Below are 21069 nucleotides of genomic sequence, written 5' to 3'. Positions count from 1 at the left end.
GATTTTTTATTTGAAACAGCAGCATTTTAGCCATTCAGTTAGTTCTTATCTGTTCCAATTAATTATGGTGTTTAAAAAATCGTACCAGCTACATAAATGATAACCAATAAACATGCATCTCAAGGTCCAATATCTTTATAATGATGAATCCAACTCATGGAAAGCAGTTCAGTGAGAACCTTGCACCCATTCTTCGATTTTGTTTCTGGTGGTGCATGTGGAATTAGAAAATCTAAACTTTCGATGCCAAAATTGATGTGAAATGCTTATTTAAACTAGGGAAAGTCAGTTAACCATTCTTGTTTTCAATTTCCCAATCTGCAAAGCAAGGAGATTTTCCTGGGTCTTAATTATCTAGTGCTGGTATAGCAGAAATATTGCAAGCAGATAATTTTGGGGTTTTTTAAATCACTTTATTGAGGGATCTTACAGCTCTTATCACAATCCATCCATCCATCCATTGTGTCAAGCACATTTGTACATATGTTGCCATCATCATTTTTAAAACATTTTATTTCTACTTGAGCCTTGGAATCAGATCATTCCCCCACCACCACCCCTCCCTCTCTCATGAGCCCTTGATAATTTATAAATTATTATTTTTTCCATGTCTTACATCAACTGCTGTCTCTCTTCACCCACTTTTCTGTTGTTTGTCCCCCTGGGAGGGGCTTATATGTGAATCATTGTGATCAGTTCCCCTTTTCTCCCCCCAACCTTCCCCTTCCCCTCCTTGTATTGCTACTCTCATTATTGGTCCTGAGGGGTTTATCTGTCCTGGATTCCCTGTGTTTCCAGCTCTTATCTGTACCCATGTACGTGCTCTGATCTCGCTGGATTGGTAAGGTAGAATTGGGGGCATGATAGTGGGGAGGAGAAAACATTAAAGAACTAGAGGAAAGTTGTATGTTTCATCAGTGTTATATTGCACCCTGACTGGCTCATCTCTTCTTTGTGACCCTTCTGTAAGGGGAGGTCCAATTGTCTGCAGATGAGCTTTGGGTCTCCCCTCTGCCCTCCCCTCATTCACATTGACAATTTTTTTTTTGTTCTGTGTCTTTGATGCCTGATACCTGATCCCATCAATACCTCAGGATCACACAGGCTGATGTGCTTCTTCCATGTGGGCTTTGTTACTTCTCAGCTAAATGGTCATTTGTTTATCTTCAAGCCTTTAAGACCCCCAGATGCTATATCTTTTGATAGCCAAGCACCATCAGCTTTCTTCACCACATTTGCTTATGCACCCCATTTGCCTTCAGCATCATGTCAGGAAGGTGAACAACACAGAATGCCAGCTTATTAGAACAAAGTGTTCTTGTGTTGAGGGGGTACTTAAGTAGAGGCCCAATGTTCATCTGTTGCCTTAATACTTAACATATAAATATATGCACATAGATCTATTTCCCTATTGTTATATATAAATATATTTACTTATGTACATGCCTGTATTTAGACCACTATAAATGTCCTTTGCCTCCTACTTCTTTCCTCTATTTCCTTTTACTTTCCTCTTGTCCCACTCTCATGTTTGACCTTGATTTGGGTTTCAATTAATTCCTGTCAGCTACATAAGCATATAGTCTTAACAAACAATATATTCCCTCAGAATTTGCAAGGCTAAAAGTCTGGATTCAGGGGCCCAGCTCTACATTAAAAAGACTCTCTTTGTCTCTCCCTTTTGGGGGGAGAGCTTTTGTCTCAGAATGTGTGGGCCCGGCATTCTTTAGAGATATCCAAGGGTCTTGACTTCAGTCTTTCCCGAGCGCTGCAAGGTTCTCAGTGCAAGGACCCCAGGACCATAGGAAGTGCTCCGCTCCCCACGATTCTCTTGGTGACAGTGAAGTCCCTGCGCTCTTTCTCACCACTTGTAAGACAAGAGACGTGACTGGAGCTAGGGTGTGACTCGAGTGAGGATGTGATTTGTGTCGTGCCCTCTTAGAAGGCTGTGACTCCACATATCCGCCGCAACGACCTTCCCTTGTAAACAGAGAGGGTGGGATTTGCCGCAAGTCCAGAAAATGGAGGAGACTTGCATCCGATCACCAAATGGAGGACAAGCACAAATTACCAGGAATCGTGGACTAGCTACACTGACCCATAGTTTGAGGGGATCCTACTTGATCTGTAGCACCCCGAAAGATCCCTAAGATCTTCCAGCTCTAGTCTGCAGAACTCTGTTTGTGTTTCCATCACACCTCTTTCTCCTAAACTTTCTGAACGCTGCCCTTAGGTAAATGCCACCCTTTTGATCTCAAATAGTGGGGGATTATTCTAAGGTGTGCGTACCTCCCTAGGGTTGTTATCTTCATAGACTTAACTGTTGTTTGACTGAAAAGTGGGCCATGGTGGGGCGGGGGTGGGTGGGGGGTGGGGGGAGCGGTGAGTTCAGCATGAAGTTTGAAGGTCATAAGCTCAGGAGTCTCAACCCATCTCTAGTTGACAAAGAAGCTTGACCATTTTTATGCATTTGAGTGTCATTCAATAATTTTCCCTGACTTGGCCTAAGACTGCTAATATGATCCCTTTCAGAGCAGCTGGAAATGCTAAATAGTCTTTCTGGCCTCAGGGTTGTTGAGATTGACGTCCTCGTGGTCAATTGGTGCATTAGACTAATTGCTTCCATGTGTCCTCAATTTTCAACATGAATTTCCTTTGGACAGGGAGAAACCAAGAGTTGCACTTTATATGGCCACTCATGAACTTCGAAGGCCTTTGTCACTGCTCATCGAAGTAGCATGTAGAAGGTTGTCCATGTGGACTGTTAAGCAATTGAACTTGGTGTCCCTTCGAATCCAGGGCTGCTTACTCTTTTTCCACTCAAAACCCCTTTCCATCAGAGAAATTTGCAACATAGTTCAGCATTCCATCAACGTCTCAGACCCAATATGTATTTGATTTTGAATTAATTTTTAGTCATTACACATTCGAAAACCTTTTACTGTTGCCAAATTCCCCCAACCCCAACCACACTCAGTTACAGGACCCCGTTGGGGGGGGGGTCTCAACCCACAATTCCAGAAGCTTTGCCCTAGGCCATGAGCCTGAGCCCCCGGATCAGCAACTCATGCCCTCAGAGTGTTTGATTGTGTTAAAGAAGTTTTCATCACTTTGCCCCAAGTTGGCTCCACCGCATTTGTGGATATATTTGCAGCAAATATATATATACATATCCCTCCTTCCAAATCCATTCAGCTTTTGGGTTGATCCATGTATCTACTCATAGATCATGATTATCACAGGATTGTGGGTTTTTATTTACTTCCATTGCCTTTAACTTCCACTGCTCCCAGTGTCTTCTTCTGCCTCCCTCGTTCATTTTTGTCCACTCTCCCTCGTATTGTACATCGCTTTCCCTTTCGCCCACGTAAAATCCACTGGACTTCCTCTTCATCTGGAAGTTCTATAGCTACCCTACTCTCTCTTTTCTTTAACTTTGTCATTGTATTTTTCACAAATTGATAGATCTGATTCCCTGTGCTCAGTCTGTCTTGAGTCTGTCTTACTTTGCATACGCCTGTACTGCGTTGACCCTGAGTGAGCATGAATGTTATTCTTAGATTTTTATGTTTTTGTTGGGGCTTCTGTTCACATAACTTCCTTTAGTAATTCTTAGAAAGGTGCTCATTTAGCAGACTCCTGTCATTTCTGGTTATCTGGGAAGGCTCTAATTTTGCCACTTTAGTTGAGGGACAATTTTTCTGAGGATATGCTTTTTGGTTGGCAATCTTTTTTCTTTCAAAGCTTTATACATCACTGAAAGAGAGGTGTCTTCCGGCTCCCTAATTTGGCCCTCCATTGATTCAATTCCACTCCTTCGTTTTGTGGATTTCTGAAATATTAGTATTAATCTTATGAATTTCCATTTGTTATTTTTGCACAGTTTCTAGTTTTCATTTACTTTATTCAGTGATTTCCATAATTCGCCTGAAGCTTTTTCAGTTTTCCTCAACAGCTTTCTTGATCATTCTCTCAATTTGTTGAAACAACCTAAAAATCATTCTTTTAATTTCTTTATCAGGTCGTCCCAATGCCATTTCTTCCTGAGAAAATGTTTATGGTTGTGTATTTTGATCACTTATTTGAGTCGCTCAGTCTTGTTTTAGTGTGTGTGTGAATTGAAATTTTCTGTTGTCACCAAGGCACTGCTAGGCTATTTTCTTTGTATTTCCTTGATGATTATACTTTATGTATTCTTTGGCACTCATTGCCTATCTCCTGGCGATTGTCATAGAGAACATGAATGTGTGTAACCTTTTCTGTTTGTTCTGTGTATACACCGTTGAGGCCATGTTTGCCTGATGTTGGCTGCTGATGGTCAGCTGGCTCAGACTGGGTCATGACCCTGCCCAGTGGGTGGGACTGTAGGAGGCACAGTGTGGCTAGGTCAGGTAGGCACAACTTCTGTTTTCTGGCCTGTGGGAAGGTGTGGCGGACAAACAGCAAGAGTAAGAAAATAATAAAGGAAACCAGCAAGTGGGGACGATATCAGTCAGAATTAATAAAATAGTATTTATTAACTAAAAAGAAAATGAAAATAAAGACAAACAGAAAATATATAATAGGTAAAACTACGGAGGATTGAAAAGAGAACAGTGAAGAAAGCAGAATGGAAGGAGAAAAAGGAAACTTGAATAAAACAAACAAAAAAAGAAAATAGTTGAGCAGAGAAAGAAGGAATAAAAAAACAAGGGAAGAGATAAAGAAAAACAATACCCCCCGCCAAAAAAAAAAAAATCCCTAGGAAAGGAGAAAATAGGGGCAGGGCCCAGAGATGAGAAAAGTGGGGCGCTGGGAACCTGGTATGGGTCAACTCCTCCTGCCAGCCTAAGAGCTCACAGGATTTGGGGGGAAGGGGTGGGGAAGGGGGATGTCCAGTCCTTGGTGCAGTTCTCGCTGGCCTACATGTTGTCTGGAGTCAGGGCACCCAATCCAGTTTGTACTGGCTCCGGGTTGTTGAGGGGATTGTGCGTGTTGTGAAAAAGAACTCTTTGAGCCCTATAGGGCACTTGTGGTAGGACAGCTGGTGTGGAAGGACTTCCTGCACACCCAGGGGTTGCCAAGGATCTAACACGGTGCAGTTTGCTGGTCTCAAGAGACAGGATTTCAGCACTTCCAGACCTCAGGGTGTCCACGCGCTGACCACAGGCAGAGTAGGAGTTGTGTGTGCGTGTGGGGAGGGGACGGGCGAGCAATGGGTATCACTGACTGCTGGGTGGATGAGGTGTGGGAAACAGCCACTCGTGTGTATTTGTGCTGCCAAACCGTGATCTAGATCAAACGCTGTTTTCAAAACGTCAACATGGCTCGGCCATATCAGGCCAGCTGACGATTTGCCTGTCCCCACTCTCGCTGCTCTTGGTCATCTTGTCTCCTGGTCAAGATTCAATCCACTTCTCTATCTGTTCCTTTGACGCTTCTTTATCCTTTCTTCTGAAGCTCAGGCTTACAGGATTATGATCCATACCTGTTCCGTTGGATGTCTTGTCTCTTTGTTGTCAATGTTCTCTATAGCATCCCTACCTACCCTTCCGAATTCTGACCCGCACAGTAGTCCCTTGTTCCATCTGAATGACTGACTCTTGGTCTGTGTATAGGGTACAGTGAAAGTATTCTGGATCTCCCATCATTCACAATGTTTTCTACGGTTGGATCCACGCAGTTTACTACTTTTGCATAGTCAATAAACACAGGCAAGCATCTTCCTACCATTCTCTGCTTTTGACCAAGAGCCTTCTGATAACAGCAAAGATACCCCTTGTGCCACATATTCTAAATTCAGCTTGACTGTCGGGCAGCTTCCGGTCAATGTATTAGTGCAACCATTTTTTCAGACAATAGCGATATCAAAGACAAAAGGTAAGATGAGACGCTGAGACTTGCTCTGTAGCACAGACTAGTTAAAGCAAAAGGAAGAAATGAGGACGTTAAAAAAGTGAACAGGAAATGTCAAAAGGTGGCCCAGGAAGACAAAGTAAAGTATCAGAATGAAATGTGCAAAGACCTGGAGTTAGAAAGGCAATAGGGAAAACATGCTGACATTTTCTCAACATGAAAATAAAAAAAAAAAACTAATTCAATCTTTTTGCTTCAATATTGAATGATTTTATAGACGAAATATTGATTGAGGCAGGATTCATCAAAAGACAATGGAAGGAAGACAAAGCCAGTAAGTCAGGAGGTAGCTAGCATATGATCAAGAACCAATGGTACTGAAGGAAGAAGTTCTAGATACACTGAAGGCATTGGTTATAGAAGAGGCTCCAGGAATTGAGAAATGCCATTCAAAATATTTCAACACACTGATGTCATACTCGAGGTGCTTGTCCATCTACGCCAAGAAATCTGGAAGAGAGTTACCTAGCTAACCAACTAGAGGAGATCCATATTTGTGGCCATTCAAATGAAAGATGGTTCCACAAAATATGGACAATATCTAATTAATTATAGTATCATTAATATCACATCCAAGTAAAATTTTGCTGAAGGGAATTTAAAAGGGGCCGCAGCTGTGCATCAACAGGAATCTGCTGGAAGTTGAAGCTGGATTCAGAAGAGGATGTTGGAGAGATGTCATTGCTGGTGTCAGCTGGATCTTGCTGAAAGCAGAGACTAGCGGAACGACGCTTCCCTGTGTTTTATTGACTGTGTGGATGGTGACTAGTTATAGATCCCATTGAGACGAATGGGCATTCCAGAACGCTTCCTGTGTTTATGTGGAACCTATACATAAGCCGAGAAGTAGTCGTTCAAACAGAACCAGGGGAATCATTCATGGTTCAGCGTCAGGCCAGGTGTGGGTCAGAGTCGTACATTTCACCAGACTTTTCAGTCCATATGCTGAGCTATCAATCCCAGGAGCTGGACCCGAGGAAGAATAACATGGCATCAGGATCAAAAGAAGACTTGTTAACACCCTGGAACGTGCAGATGGCATGACTTCACGTGCTGAAAGCAGGAAGAATTTGAAGCACGTACCCATGATGATCATTGACGACAGCTGCCAGCGTGGATTGCATTACAACACAGGAAACAAAACTCCTCCACTGGACCGACGCACATCAGGAGAACGGGAGGAAAGATGGAACTTGTCAAGGATTTACTTTACTTGGATCCACAACCGATCTTTAGGGAAACAGCATTCAAGAGGCAAACGACATATTGCATTGTAAAAATCTGCTGCAAAAAAAAATGATATTTTAAAAGTGTTATAAACCTAAACTGTGCACCTGACAGAAGTCCTGGTAGTTTGACTTGCCTCATATGCACTGGGAAGCTGGACAGTTACCAAGGAGAACTCAAGAATCGATGTCTTTGAGTTGCAGTGTTCGTGAAGAATGTTGACGACGCCATGAACTGCTGTGAAAGAAATCCATCTCGGAAGAAGGACAGCGAGACTGGTTCTAGGAGCAAGGATGGTGAGACTCTGGGTTTGTATTTTAGACACCTTAGGCCAGTCCTGAAGAAGGGCATACTCTTGGAAAAGGCTAGGGCCTGTGGAGACGTGCAGTGCTCTGAGCAAGATGCTAACAGCCACAATGGCTTCCATATAACCGTTCTGAGGATGGCACGGGGGTTGATATGACTCAAAGTCTACTCAGTTACCTAACAGCAGCAACACATTTTTTTGCTCAGTGGCTAGCCAGAAAAGAACACTATAGGAAATTGTGACTTTGGACCAGAGGCGGAGGACTCTTGTTCTGCAAGGGGGCATTTGGGTATTTATAAGATCATTCACAGGCCATACAAAATTATCCATTTAAAAATTAGCCTGTTCTATTTTGTCATGCATTTCATTGATACACCCCTAATGTTTGTTCTTTTTTTAAAATGTTTGTTCTTTGGACAGTCTATGATACTTAGAATATTCTTTGCCAACACCGCCTAATTCAAATGCACTGATTCTTCTTCAGACTTCGAATAATGAGGATCCAAGAAGAATTGATGTGTTCGAATTATGGTGCTGGCAAAGAATATTGAAAGTGCCATCGGATGCCCAAAGATAAGCAAATCTGTGTTGGCAGAAGTGCAGCCAGAATGCTCCTTAGAAACAAGGATGATGAGACTCTGTCTCGTGTCCTTTGGTCAGGAGAGACCAGTCCCCAGAGAAGGACATCGTGCTTGGTGAAGTAGAGGGGCATAGAAAAAGAGGCAGGCTCTCAACAAGTGGTTGCGACCATGGACTTAAACACTAACACCATTGTGAGGCTGACACAGGACCAGTGTGTCAATCTTTTGTTTGTAGGGTTGCTATGAGTCGGGACCGACTCCGTGGCACCTGACAGCACAGTGGTGGCTGGAACTGCTCCTCTTTGATGAGGCCTTTGGTGTTAGTTGGCGTGGATGATGTTGCTCCTCACAAGAGGGTTGGTCTGGGTCACAATTGGCTCGGTAATGGTAAGTTTTGAAGAGAACTGCTCACGGGAGTAAGTTGTTCTGAACGCAGATGCGTATTTTGATGCCCGTCTCCTGAAAGTGAGCAGTTCATGCTTGTTTAGGTAACATTGATAGACCTCCAGCAGTGGGAGGTTGTTGTACCCAGCTTTCACGTCATCATCACTTGGCAGCTGAATTACTGTGTGTTGTAGGTTATCAGGCACACCAGCTGCTTCCGCATTGAATGGTGGACCAAAAGCGCTCAATTCCATTTGCTTACTTTTCATGTCCTTGAATCCTGCATTAAATGCCTCAATTAGTTTTGTACATTTTCCAGCATACTCAAGTAGTGCAGAAGGCGCCGTCCTTCCAGAGTGGTGACATGCACCAGATTATGGTGCAACTATCTAGTATGTTTGCCACCAGTAACATATCTATATCTATCTATATCCATATCATCTATCTATCATCTATCTACCTACCTATCTATCTATCCATCTATTTATCTATCATCTACCTATCTATCTATCATCTACCTATCATCTATCTATCTATCTATCTATCTATCTATCTATCTATCTATCTATCATCTATCTATCTATCATCTATCTATCTAGCTATCTATTTATCTATCTATCTATCTATCATCTATCTATCTATCTATCATCTACTTATCTATCCATCATCTATCTATCTACCTATCATCTATCTATCTATCATCTACCTATCTATCTATCATCTATCTACCTATCTATCATCTATCTATCTATCTATCTATCTATCTATCATCTATCTATCTATCATCTATCTGTCTGTCTGTCTGTCTGTCTATCTATCTATCTATCTATCTATCTATCTATCTATCTATCTATTTGCTTTGATTGCTGTTCTAATCCTGCATTTTGATTTCAAAACTATCAAGTATTCACATCTTCAACTCTTATTTTTAATCATTAACTCTTGAAGTCTTTTAAGCTATACTTTCCACAGACTTAATTTAGCTTCAAATTAGTTCACGTTTGAAAGCAGGGAGCCCAGCAGCTGTTTGGGGCCCCACAGCTTGATGTTCAGATGAGAGGAAGTAGTGTTCATCATGGTAGTGTCCACCATGAACACGAACTCACACAGCCACCGTTGAGTGTGCTGGCATATTTTCTGTCAGCACCCCATAACTTCATTCCACGGTTCGTAAAACCTCCTGAGCACGGTCCTTTGAATCTGCTACTGTATTTCACAGTGATGGACAAGAGCACTGTACTCAGAGTCAAGATCATTCAGCAACTCCCTAAACTGGAGGCTGTGAAACCATCTGCTTGGGTCAAAATGTATGCGTGGCATAATTGTTGGCATCACGTGGTTAGGTTGCACTGACTGTGCACAGAGACTTTTCAAAGACTTGGCGTATGATGCAGTAGCGTCTAATTAGGTTATTTGGATCGAGACAGATGATTCAATTCTTTCTTGACAAATGCAATTAACCCCTTCTGCAAGCCAACTGTGGCTGGAGCTCCACGAATGTAGTAATGCCACGAAACTTTTCCAATGTTAGCTCGTATTTTTCCATTGACAAAACACGTTTCCCACACAAGCCCTCAGCTCTTCCCATGCCATGCATGGCTTCCGGTGACTGCAGCCCCTCTTGCAGGTCAGACTCTGCTGTCATCCCACAAACAGCATGGCCAGGTGGGCAGTCGTTCTTATACCCATTTTTTCATCACAAGCCCAAGAGGAAACTTGGAGATCTCCTGAAGAATCATCGGTGGTCTTTCACCATCTTCTGCTAAGTCAGGACCCAGAGAGAGTTCTCTAAGCCCAACGAACCCTCTGAAACAATTTCAGTTTGTCTGGTGCTAAACAATTCTGGAGCGGCCATGCCCTCTTGCACAAACCCACCCTCTGCAGAGGGCCTGGGTTGCTTTGAGATTAGCTCTCTAATTACGTAACTCATCTGAGTAACATCTCTGTCACAGTTAGGTCTAGTGAAACGGTTTGTTGTGATTTCAAACTCCACTGAAGAGCACTGATTTTATTCAGACACATTTGGCGTCCCTATCGACTGATGTTAGCATGCGTAGACTTGGACTGATGCTCCGGGTTGACTTTTCCCATGAGTGCCAGCACGTCACCACAAACTAGGCACAGAGGTTTTTGCCTTTGGTCTCAACCAAAAAAATAATAATTTGTCCATTTCTCTTGGAAAGATCGACGCTCTGTGTCAACTTTTTCTTCATCGTCACCATTTGTAGGATGTCACAGCATGGAGTTTTAATAACTATCCAGTGTCTTGGTCACCAGTAACATGAGTGTTATTTGCTTTGATTGCTGTTCTAATCCTGGGTCTTGGATTTCAGATACATCAAGTGTTCAGATCATCAACTCTTTTCTTTTAATCATTGACTCTTGACGTCTTTTCTGCATACTGTCACTTCCTTAATCTTGACCTTCGATTCACCTTTTGTGAGGCTCGTTGACCAGGGACGTGAGGAATACGGTTGGATTGGAGGCATGGTCTGTGTTGACAAAGAAGTGGACGGCGTGTAATCCTTTTGCAACAAGCCTGGCACTGCCTGGCCTCTGAGTCACAGCAATCCAGGCAGCCGATGAGAAGCACATGTGTCTGTCCTGGCATGTACTCATGTGTCCTGACCACCCGAAAACATGTGTTCCTTGCTTGTTCCTCACATTTTACTTATTATTTTGATTCACTTAAAATAAATGTATGTTACTATGGAGTGAGCTCCTAGACTTTTTGAAGTTCAAGTCCCAAATGTGGTTGACTTGGCAGGGCCATACCAACTGACTTCATGGGCCTATACAGCCTGTAGACCTATTCAGTCTGAGTCATTCCACAGAACCCATGATTTTATCTTATTTTAAGTCATTTTATTGGGGGCTCGTACAACTCTTATCACCATCCATCCATCCATCCATCCATCCATCCAGTGTGTCAAGCAATGATTTTAAAGGACCGGGATCACCATTCTTTTCATTCACTCTTAGTTGCTAAACACATGCAATGTACTAGGCACGGTGTGATGTGCTGGTTTAGAGAAATAAAAAGCACATCCCCTAGCCTCCAGACTTCAACATGTACAAGAGGACGGTCATTACACAGTGGGATGTGCACTATGTAATGGGCAGAGAAGGAAAGAGGCTCTCCCAGACTGGAAGATCCAGGAAGAATTCTTTCAAAGAGATGAGATCTGAGACAAACCCTAAGAAAGGAAATAAGAGTAAAGTTGGGGAGTGTGGCATATTGTGTCTGGAAATGTGTTGTTAGGTGCCGTTAAGTTGACTTTGGTTCATAGCAACCCTGTATGACAGAGTGAAACTGCCCCGTAGGATTTCCAAGGCTCTAATCTTTACAGAAGCGGGGCCATGGCATTGTAGACATCCATGTCTTCAGCTGGTAATCCTAAAGTCAACAGTTTGAATCCACCAGCTTTCCCAGGGAGAAAGAAGAGACATTCTTCTGCTTTCTTGAAATATTCCAATTTCCTGAATATGATGGCAGGTCTACTGTTCCCTCTAGGGTGACTGTCGGTCAGAATCAAATTCTGTATGTTGATCGCATAGCCTGCTACATTGTCTAATTTTTCCATTAGTTTAAGCAACTTTCTAATGGAATCTTTGGGGTCATTTACATATCGAATTATATCATCTTTGAATAAAGACACTTTATTTCATCTGTGCCTAAGTGGATACCTTTCATATATTTTTGATGTGTTATAGCTCTAGCTAAAACTTCCAGGACTATGTTCAATAAAAGTGATAAATGTAAACCCTCTCTGGTTCCCTTTCAAGAAAGGAATGTTTTCAATTTCTCTCTGTTAAGTGAGTGCAGGTTGTTGATTTCATGTATGTGGCTTTTATTGTGTTGAGAAATTTCCCTTCTAACATATAACCCTGTTTACCATTCATTCTCTCTTCACGTTTTAGGTTATTTGCCTTGGCCTATCTTGAGGAACTTAATGTTTCTTACAATGAGCTTACTTCTATTCCAAATGAAATCTATAAACTCAGGTACTGGGGAAGTAGTAAGTACACATGAAATCTTACGTTGCTTAAGGTTATCTTGGACGGTTATTGTAATGGACAAAACCAGAATCTTGTCTTTGACTTAGTGCCATAAAATATACTAGGTGAAGCATAATATTTACAAAAATTTATAATTTACATGATGGGTCCATAGTATGTTTAAGACAGCATAATGTCCTCCAGTTTCACCTATGTTTTGAGATTTTTGTGAATTCTCAATTGTCATTTAATAGTTTCCTGCATAGTGTTCCATCATATGCGTGTACCATAGTTTGTTTACCATTTGTCTGTTGATGGACATTTGGATTTCTTTGCTATTGTAAAGAATGTGACAGTGAGTATGTGTGTTTCCCAGTTCTGTTTCTTTAGGATATATGAGGTTAAGTAAAAAAAATGTCTAAGTACTTCTAAAATATTATATAAAACTTATTTAGACAAAATATGAAGCTTTTGTATCTTAGCATGTGCTCCATCTAAGTCAATACACTTCTGAAAGCAGTATTTCCATTTCTCTGATATTTCCCCCAAAGAATTCTTTTCTCTTTGATCTACACCACATCAAAACAGCAGCTTTTGCATCCTCATAGGACTCAAATCATGTTCCCCTTCAATGTTCTTTGAGTTTAGGAATTAAAGGAAATCTAAAGGGGCACGGTGGGGCTATGGATGGACTATGGTTTCCCAATGGATGGACTATGGTTTCCCAATGAAATTCTCATAGGACTGCTCCTGCTGTACTTGAAGACTGAGCAGTGCATGGTTGTGCTGGACAAACGTTCCTTGGCACACTTTTCTGACATTTTCTTCTCCAATACAGTTTTCCATTCCTTTTCCTCACCAACACAGTTTTCATTTTCTCAAAATGTCTTTATTATAAGCCCATCTAATGGGCTTTCTGTGGATCATTTTGTGACCCTCGAGGGGAAAATAATCTATCGAGGTGACCACTTTGGAATCCCCAGACAGTCTCCGTAACCTCTCTGCCTTGAGTCTAACGGACCTGGTAGACTCCCTCAGAAGCCACTGTTTTGACTGGACTGGGTCTTTCCTCCAAGATGCCTCTGAATGGATTCAAACCTCCAGCTCTCTGGTGAGTAACGGAGTGCTTTGCTGCTTGCATCATCCAGGGACCCTTGGGTCTACTACGCACCCCCAAAGCTCATTGTGGAGGAAAGAGCACCCAAACTGGTACGTCCCCTGAGGGAAAGCAACTCAGGCAGGGCAGCCTCACCCAGTGGTGGTCTTATTGCCCCCCAAGTTCCCCACCTAGTAAACACCCTGCTCGTCCACACATGGGTTGACCACACCAGCTCTCTCCCAGCAGAGCACGAGGTGTGCTAACCTTGCTCCGAGCATGGGAAGTGAACTAGACAGACTGGTATGGAGGGATGAAGATACCGGAAATGCAGTATCCTTATCTCATTGCTCTAAATCTTTTCTTACTGGCAGCAAGAATCATAATTTAAGAACTTAATGATGTGGGTAAGAGACGTGGGCCTCGACTATACATGAGAATCTAGAGGTTCCAGATTACCTTGACCCAAAGACCTCATTTCAGCCTCTTCACATCAAATGTGTTTGATAAACAGAGCCATCTCTTGGTTTGCTTTTTATTAATAATATTTTTAAGTTTTATTGACACATAATTTACAGAGCACTCACTTCAATAGTTCAATCATTCGAGCATATCAAGTAGAATTAATCACTACCATATCAATCCTAGAACATCCCCCACCCCATGGTTAATTTGCCTTTAAAATGGGTTGTGCAGTCACATCAGTTCTAGTACTTCCTCCCCATTCCCATCTTCATTTCCCACTCCCGAAATCCCCCTTCCCTCCCTAGCACCCACTCCCCACCCCTGCATCCACCATCAAACCCTGCATCAGTTATTATCACTGTACATCCACTCCCCCTGGGGGTCACAAACTCGGAAACCCAACAGAAACAATTAAAACCAAATTCGAAATAAGGTGGAAAGGATACTATAATAATAATGAATAAGAACGAAAAGACCCTCATTAGCATTCCAAAATCCAGGGAAGAAATTTTTGTCGTGGAACAAGTAAGAGATACTTGCACACAGAACCAACTCAGGTCAGGTCTACAGGGGAGGCATCTGGCCAAATATCAAGTTCAATCCAGCATATTCAAAATTACAATGGTCTCTGTCTGACAGCAGAATCACGGCAAGTAATAACAACAATACACCTGGAGTCTGTTTTACATAATTGGCTTTGCTGTGTTTTTGGATATTTCTTTCTTGCCGTGACAAGAGATGTTGCAAAGACCCTAAGCGCATGATCTAAATGCACTACTTTCAAAAATGAAACTAATGGCAGCAGAATACATGGTTCACTTGCTTTATAAGTAAAGTCTCTTTGTTTTAGCAAAATATGTACTTATATTTTATCAATACAAATTTTATATAATTTTTCAAGAACTTCGGCTCAGAACTTTACTTCATTATTATAAATCGCATGAATATATTTTAAACTATAGTTTTTTTTATATGCAGATCACTTGAAAAACTGAATGTCAATGGGAATTATCTGACTTCTTTCCCACCTGGAATTCTGCAGACTAACCTGAAAAGAATCCAATTTGATAATAATTACACTCATCCTAGTTTCTGGAAAGAGAATTCTTTGAATAGTCCACAAAGTCTCATCCATCTTACTTGTTCTTTCTTTTTAAAACATAATCTACAAAAATATCATGATGTGATCCCGGAAGAAATTCAAAACTTATTAAGATGGTGAGCTAACTCTTTTAACTTTCACCCAAAAAACTTTTATGTGTTTAAAATACCTTTTATTATAAATTCAATGTTTTTGACTCTTGACGTATACAACACACACACACACACACACACTTCAAAAATTGCTCCTCTGGTTTCCTAGGCATAGCGATATGGTCTTAATTCTGCCTCATTTTCTTAAAATCACCAAGTATTTCTAAAACCCATGTTGATTGGGGATTGCTGAGATGTAGTTGACAATGTCTATATGGTTACTGCATAAATATTTCTTATGAATTATTAAGATGTAGGTTCCTTAGAGAAAAACTACTTAGCATCAGAAACACCACAGGGCGATGTTTTAGTCTAAGCCTGTCCCCTGTAGAGCTCAGGAAAACAACAATCATGCGCAGAGTCACCCCTGTCCTGCAGGGGGCAGTGACCAGTGTTAGAATCACTGTCTCATCCAACCTATGTTCCTTAGCTGCACACACTTGCAGTTCACCTAGCCTTGCTTCTTATTTTTTCCAGATAGCGTACAAAGATAGGTCAAAAGTATCACTATAAAATCACAGAAACTGTGATGAAACGAAAATATCAAAAATATGAAGCTATTATTTCTTTTACATTTTCTCCATCTTGATCTGTACACTTTGGAAGGCAGTGGTTCTAGCTCTCTAACCCTTTCCCAAGAATTTTTTTAATCTGCTATTTTTTAATTATCTTAAGCTTTATCACGTAATTTGCAAATACATGTCAATAAGATATCGCCTAAACTTTATTCTTTCTAGTAAGTTGCTAAAAGCACCAATCACATGTTTCAACAGTCTTATGTGTTTTGATGAGCTCCTTGTAATATTTATCATGAATTATAACTTAAGAATTTAAATGCAAAGTTCCACTTGCTGTCTCATTGTGCTGACTTTGAAAACATCTGGCCTGAGTTAGCAATCCTTTGTAAGATGTGAAAAATATTAAATACTCTTTATGTGATATCATACACCAATCGCACTGAAACGCTTTTTGTTAATTAAAAGACAATGTTTAGACAGGAAATTTTAACTAGATTAACACATCGAAGAGCAAAAAGATAGAGTGGCCATTGCTATCTTATCTTCAACCCTTGCATTTAAATAGACTCATGAATACAAACGGAAACGGGTGAGCCGCTCATGAAGTAGTGTAGAGATTTCCGAGTATCCAAATATATTCATATATTCATATATATGAGGGGGTGCCCCCCCAAACTGGAATTGTGCTGGGTAGAGCAGAGCTGTCTACGTACGCATTTTTCTTGCTAGGTGAGCACCAAGGGACTCGCTCTGTGTTAGTGCACCCAGTGGAATCACTTAGGAAGGTTCTCTGGTCACAGTGATTTTTTTCGTAAAAGCAGTTTCACTTGAACCTTGTTTTTGTGTTGGCTCATTTAAGAGAAGCGCGTGCAGGCTGTGAAATGTTGACGAGGTCAGCGCTATGGGGAAAACTCAAGTGTACCAGTGCTTTTCTCGTTTCAAAGTAGGTGAAAGGTTGGTTTGAGATCTATCAAAATGTCCCCTTGGAACCTCAAAAGACAGTCCACCATACCCTTCTGAGATGGCTTTTCTGCTTTAAGTCGTCCAGTCTGAAGTCACTGTTTGGGTTGGCCATTTATTTTTGAAGGCGCCCGAAGAAGACGAAGACAGGTGTGTTGCTGAGAGAACGTGTCTGCAGCCGGCCACGGGTCTCAGCAGCACGGCTGAAGACAGTTGGTTTGCAATAACCCATGCACGCATGAACGGGACCCCTCATGGCCGTTCTTTTTGACTAATCCTTATGTTAATTGTCAGCACTTGGATTATTGATTTAGTGAATCATCTTAGTTCTCTAGTGCTACTATAATAAAACTTCCACAGTGGGTAGCTTTAGCACTAGAAATTGATTTTATCCCTATTTATCTGAATGCAGGGCCCTGGCTCCAGGGGAACACCTTCTATTTCTGTTAGCTCTGAGGGAAGTCCCTCGTCTCTGCTGCGGCTGGTTCTGGTTCCTTGAAGCTATCGTGTAGCATGCCATCTGTTCTCCTCATCTCTGCCTGTTTGCTGGCCCCATCTGCCTTTTTTGTTCACAAGAGATTGACTCATGATAGAGGCTAAACTAGTACTACTTGTTGACATAACAAAGAAAACCCATTCCCCGAAGATAATATAAGTGTGGATGTGGGAGTTAGGACCTACAACCCATTTGCCGTTTGGTGTGGGGGGGAAGGCACACAATTCTACCCACAATACAAATAATGTATGCATGCTTAAATAAAATGAATTCCCAAGAAAATTCAAAATGAAACAGAAAACCTGAATAAACTCATCACTATGGATAAACCAACAAAGGTCACTGAGGATATACTCTTAAAGAAAACTCATTCCAAAAGTTTTCTATTTTAAAGCATTGATTGAAATGTCCATGTGCCTGAGGTTTCATTGCATATGGGCAAGTAAGAAAAATCTTCAAGGGCAAACATTTCTTAGAGAATTAAAACCTAGACTCCTGGCAAGATGGAAAACTAGACAGATATGCTACACAGACCCCCTACAACAAAGACCAAATGAAATAGATACTGCCGGTAATCCTGGAACCCTGAGCTTCAGAGGAAAGGATGTGGAAGCAGATGGAAGACTGAGTAAAAGGACAAGTACTAAAGCTGTGAGGAGGAGACCGGTGAATTGTCTACTAGCCTGACGCAGGTGGCCATCTTGAAATGTTACTCTATCCATACAGTAGCCTGGGACCCTAGTGGCTGGTAATGGGAAAGATGGGATCCTCCCTCGTTCCTCCCTCCCTCCTGGTGACCAGAAGGTGGCTACCCCCCCCCCACCCCCGCCCCCACTCCACCCGCACAGCTGCTGGTTAACCTCCCTGCAGGCTGTGCCTGCTCTGCTTGAGGTCAGTGCTGTGCTAGTGTGGATCGTGTGAGAGGGCCGTCATCTCTGAGTCTGGAGTAACATGAACCCCCCCCCCACCAACTTCAGACCAGCAGAATGCCTAGGGCCAGGTCCTGGTCAGCCCTGGACAGATGAAACTCCTTCCAAGTAGGCTTCCCGGAGACTGCGAAGAATTCTCCAAGAACCAGCCCACTTACATCAAGTGTACCGAAGCAGTAAAAGCAACTTCCAGATCAGGCACTCTGATCCCAGACAATATATAGGCCAGGAGCAACTACAGCTAGGATCAGTGTCCATGCCCTCCCGTCCTGTGCTGTGAATTCCTTAGCTGGAAGAGAGGGACCAGCCTGTAGTTTTTTTCCTTTGGTTTTTTTATTTCTTTTCTCTTGCTGTATAGCCTTTTTCTGCTTTTTTTTTCTTTTTTCGTTTCTGTTATTCCTCTGGTTGCTTTTTCTTTTCCCTCAGCTTTTTCTTTATCGTGCTCTTCTGTTCAGTAAACTAGAGGGTCAGGGAGAAAAAGGAAAACCCTCACTGAGATGGTTTGACACTGGCCGTCACCATGGGCTCGAACAACAATGATGAGCAGGGCTCAGAAGGGACAATGTGTCCTGCTGTGGTGCACAGGACCACTATGAATTGGAAACTACATGAAGAATCATTCTCCAACAAATTGAAAACCTAGATGGAATCGATAAATGTATAGAAATATTGTCTACCTACGCTAACAAGGACTGAAGTTGGTTGCATGAACAGACCCCGAAAGAAGAAATTGATCAGGTCATTAAAAATTCCCACCCAAAAAAGTCTGGATCCAGATGACTTCCTTGGTGAATTCTCCCAGACCTTCGGAGAGGAGCTCACCCCAATTCAGCTCACCCCAATTCAGCTTACGCTGTTTCAGAGGATAGAAAAGGATGTGTGGATAGTCAGGCAGGCTCACAGCTGTGGGAGGGAGAGGAAGAGTAGACTCATGAATATAGAGAGATTTGACAGAGGAAATATGTATTTAGCTTTGCTGAAAATATATCCATAAACGTAGCAGAGGCTGCAAGGGGAAAAGTTATGAAAACTTCTTAGGTGTAAACAAATGCCTCAAGGGAATGAGTCGCTAGGCCTGAAGGAACAGGAGGATGGGCTCAGGGGATACCAAAGTCCACTGGCATTATACAATTCACAAAGACAATGTTTTACATCCTACTTAGGCAAGTAGTGACCAGGGTTTTAACAACATCTAAGGTGGTTTATCTAAGAGCCACTTCAGGGCCTATTAGGCTTTTCCTTCACATAGGAGATAAGAGTAATGACAATGTAAAGGCCCAAGGAACAAAGGGACTAATGGGCTAGGCAGACATCCATCTTTGTAACCCTGAGGCTGGAAGAACTAGAGAGTGCCCAGCTATCAGGATCAACTGCTCAGAAAAGGATACTAGAAGGTGCTGGATGGAGTGGGAGGGAAATGTGGAACAGAATTGACACTAAATTTACAACAACAACAAAAAGTTCTAAGAAAATACTCAACATCTACATACTGCTTTGTAAACACACACGAGGCCAATACAGTAGGCCACACCATAAGGTAGGAAAGGTGAAGTTCAAATTCCTAAGTGGAATATGGACCTGCAAAGGGCTAAGTGGTCCTAGAGATATGAATTATCTTTCTTGCAGAAGAACAAACACTTTTGAGAGACATATCCTCAATTTGTACTCAATTTCTGGAGACCAGGAGAGTGAGTACAATTGAATGTTAGCTTCCAATTAAAAATAAATTTCAAATGTAGGCTGAAATAAGTTACGAAGAATAAAGTATCAAAAATAATTAACAAGTGAAAGTCTCCAAGGATCTTAGCTAACGAGTATTATTTACAGAACATAAAATACTTTTATAGTGTTTAAAGAAAGTAAATACAATTCTGAAAACAAATTCCAGATGTTCTGAAGATTTGAATATAAAACACTTTAAATATTAGAAGCAAGAATACAAAACTATCTGTATGGGTTCAGATTAGGGAAAGATATATTAAACAAAATAAAAAATACAAACGTTCAATCAAAATCTCATCAATTACACAATCAAAGTAATATTTGTATAGTACATGATACCCTACACTAGAAAGAGATCATTGGAATCCGTATAGCTAGTGCAAGAGTTCCTCTCTGTGCTCCACCCCCAGCACACCATGCACACACACACACACACACACACACTCACTCACTCACTCACTCACAAAGATTCAATGCGTGGAAAGAGGATGCATGATAAAATATGCCCACTGCCTTTGCCTCCGTTCCAACTCACAGTGGCCCTCCGGGACGGAGTAGACCTGTTTGTGATCTTTTCCAAGGCTATCAGTCTGTATGGGAGCAGACTGCCTCGTCTCTTCCTGAAGCTGGTGGATTTGAACTGCTAGCTTTTCTGTGTGAAACCCACTACATCAGGGCTCCTTATAGTAAACATAATAAATATAAAGGCGTGTCAAATCTCAGTCGTCGTGAGGAAACTCATTTGAACTAGCAAAACCAGGCTTTTACAAATCTATTTTCTCAAAACTAAAAAGTATTGGATTTGGATGACGGAAATCATGAATCATTAGTGGAACTGTACATTTATGAAATTATTGTGGAAGATTTAAAAGTATTTGTTTAATTCAAATTATTTTAAACACATTGAATGATTAATGTATATGATATGTGAAGTTATGTCAATAAATAGATTAGGGTGCATGGTATGTGAAGTACATACAAATAATTTTTTAAAAATCATTTTATTGAGGGCTCTTACATCTCATAACATTCCGTACATCAATTGTATCAAGCATATTTGCACATAGGTTGCCATTATCATTTTCTAAACATTTACTTTGTATTTGAGCCCTTGGGATCAGTTCCCCCTTTTTCCATCCTTCTGTGATTCCTTGTTAAACTATAATTTTTTTTCATATATTACACCTTTTTTAAGGCGTTAAAGAAGGAAGTGATTCCTGTGTGATCATGAAGGGC

At 41.5% G+C, this 21069-nt stretch overlaps 1 protein-coding gene across 1 annotated transcript in view; it reads left to right on the top strand.

The window, feature by feature from the left end:
* LRRC63 (leucine rich repeat containing 63) overlaps positions 1 to 21069 on the top strand; it is a 70181-nt gene that overhangs the window by 45972 nt on the left and 3140 nt on the right. The window contains exons 6-7 of the mRNA XM_013007582.2: positions 12316 to 12399; positions 14933 to 15172. Of these exons, the coding sequence (XP_012863036.1) occupies positions 12316 to 12399; positions 14933 to 15172 (324 nt within the window). The remainder of the gene's footprint in view (positions 1 to 12315; positions 12400 to 14932; positions 15173 to 21069) is intronic.

Source organism: Echinops telfairi, unplaced genomic scaffold (genome assembly GCF_000313985.2).
Source record: "Echinops telfairi isolate 266 unplaced genomic scaffold, ASM31398v2 ScPeMD7_24;HRSCAF=84, whole genome shotgun sequence".
Taxonomy (NCBI): Eukaryota; Metazoa; Chordata; class Mammalia; order Afrosoricida; family Tenrecidae; genus Echinops; species Echinops telfairi.
The sequence above is the reverse complement of the archived record's forward strand: the minus strand, read 5'-3'. Positions and strand labels throughout refer to the sequence as shown.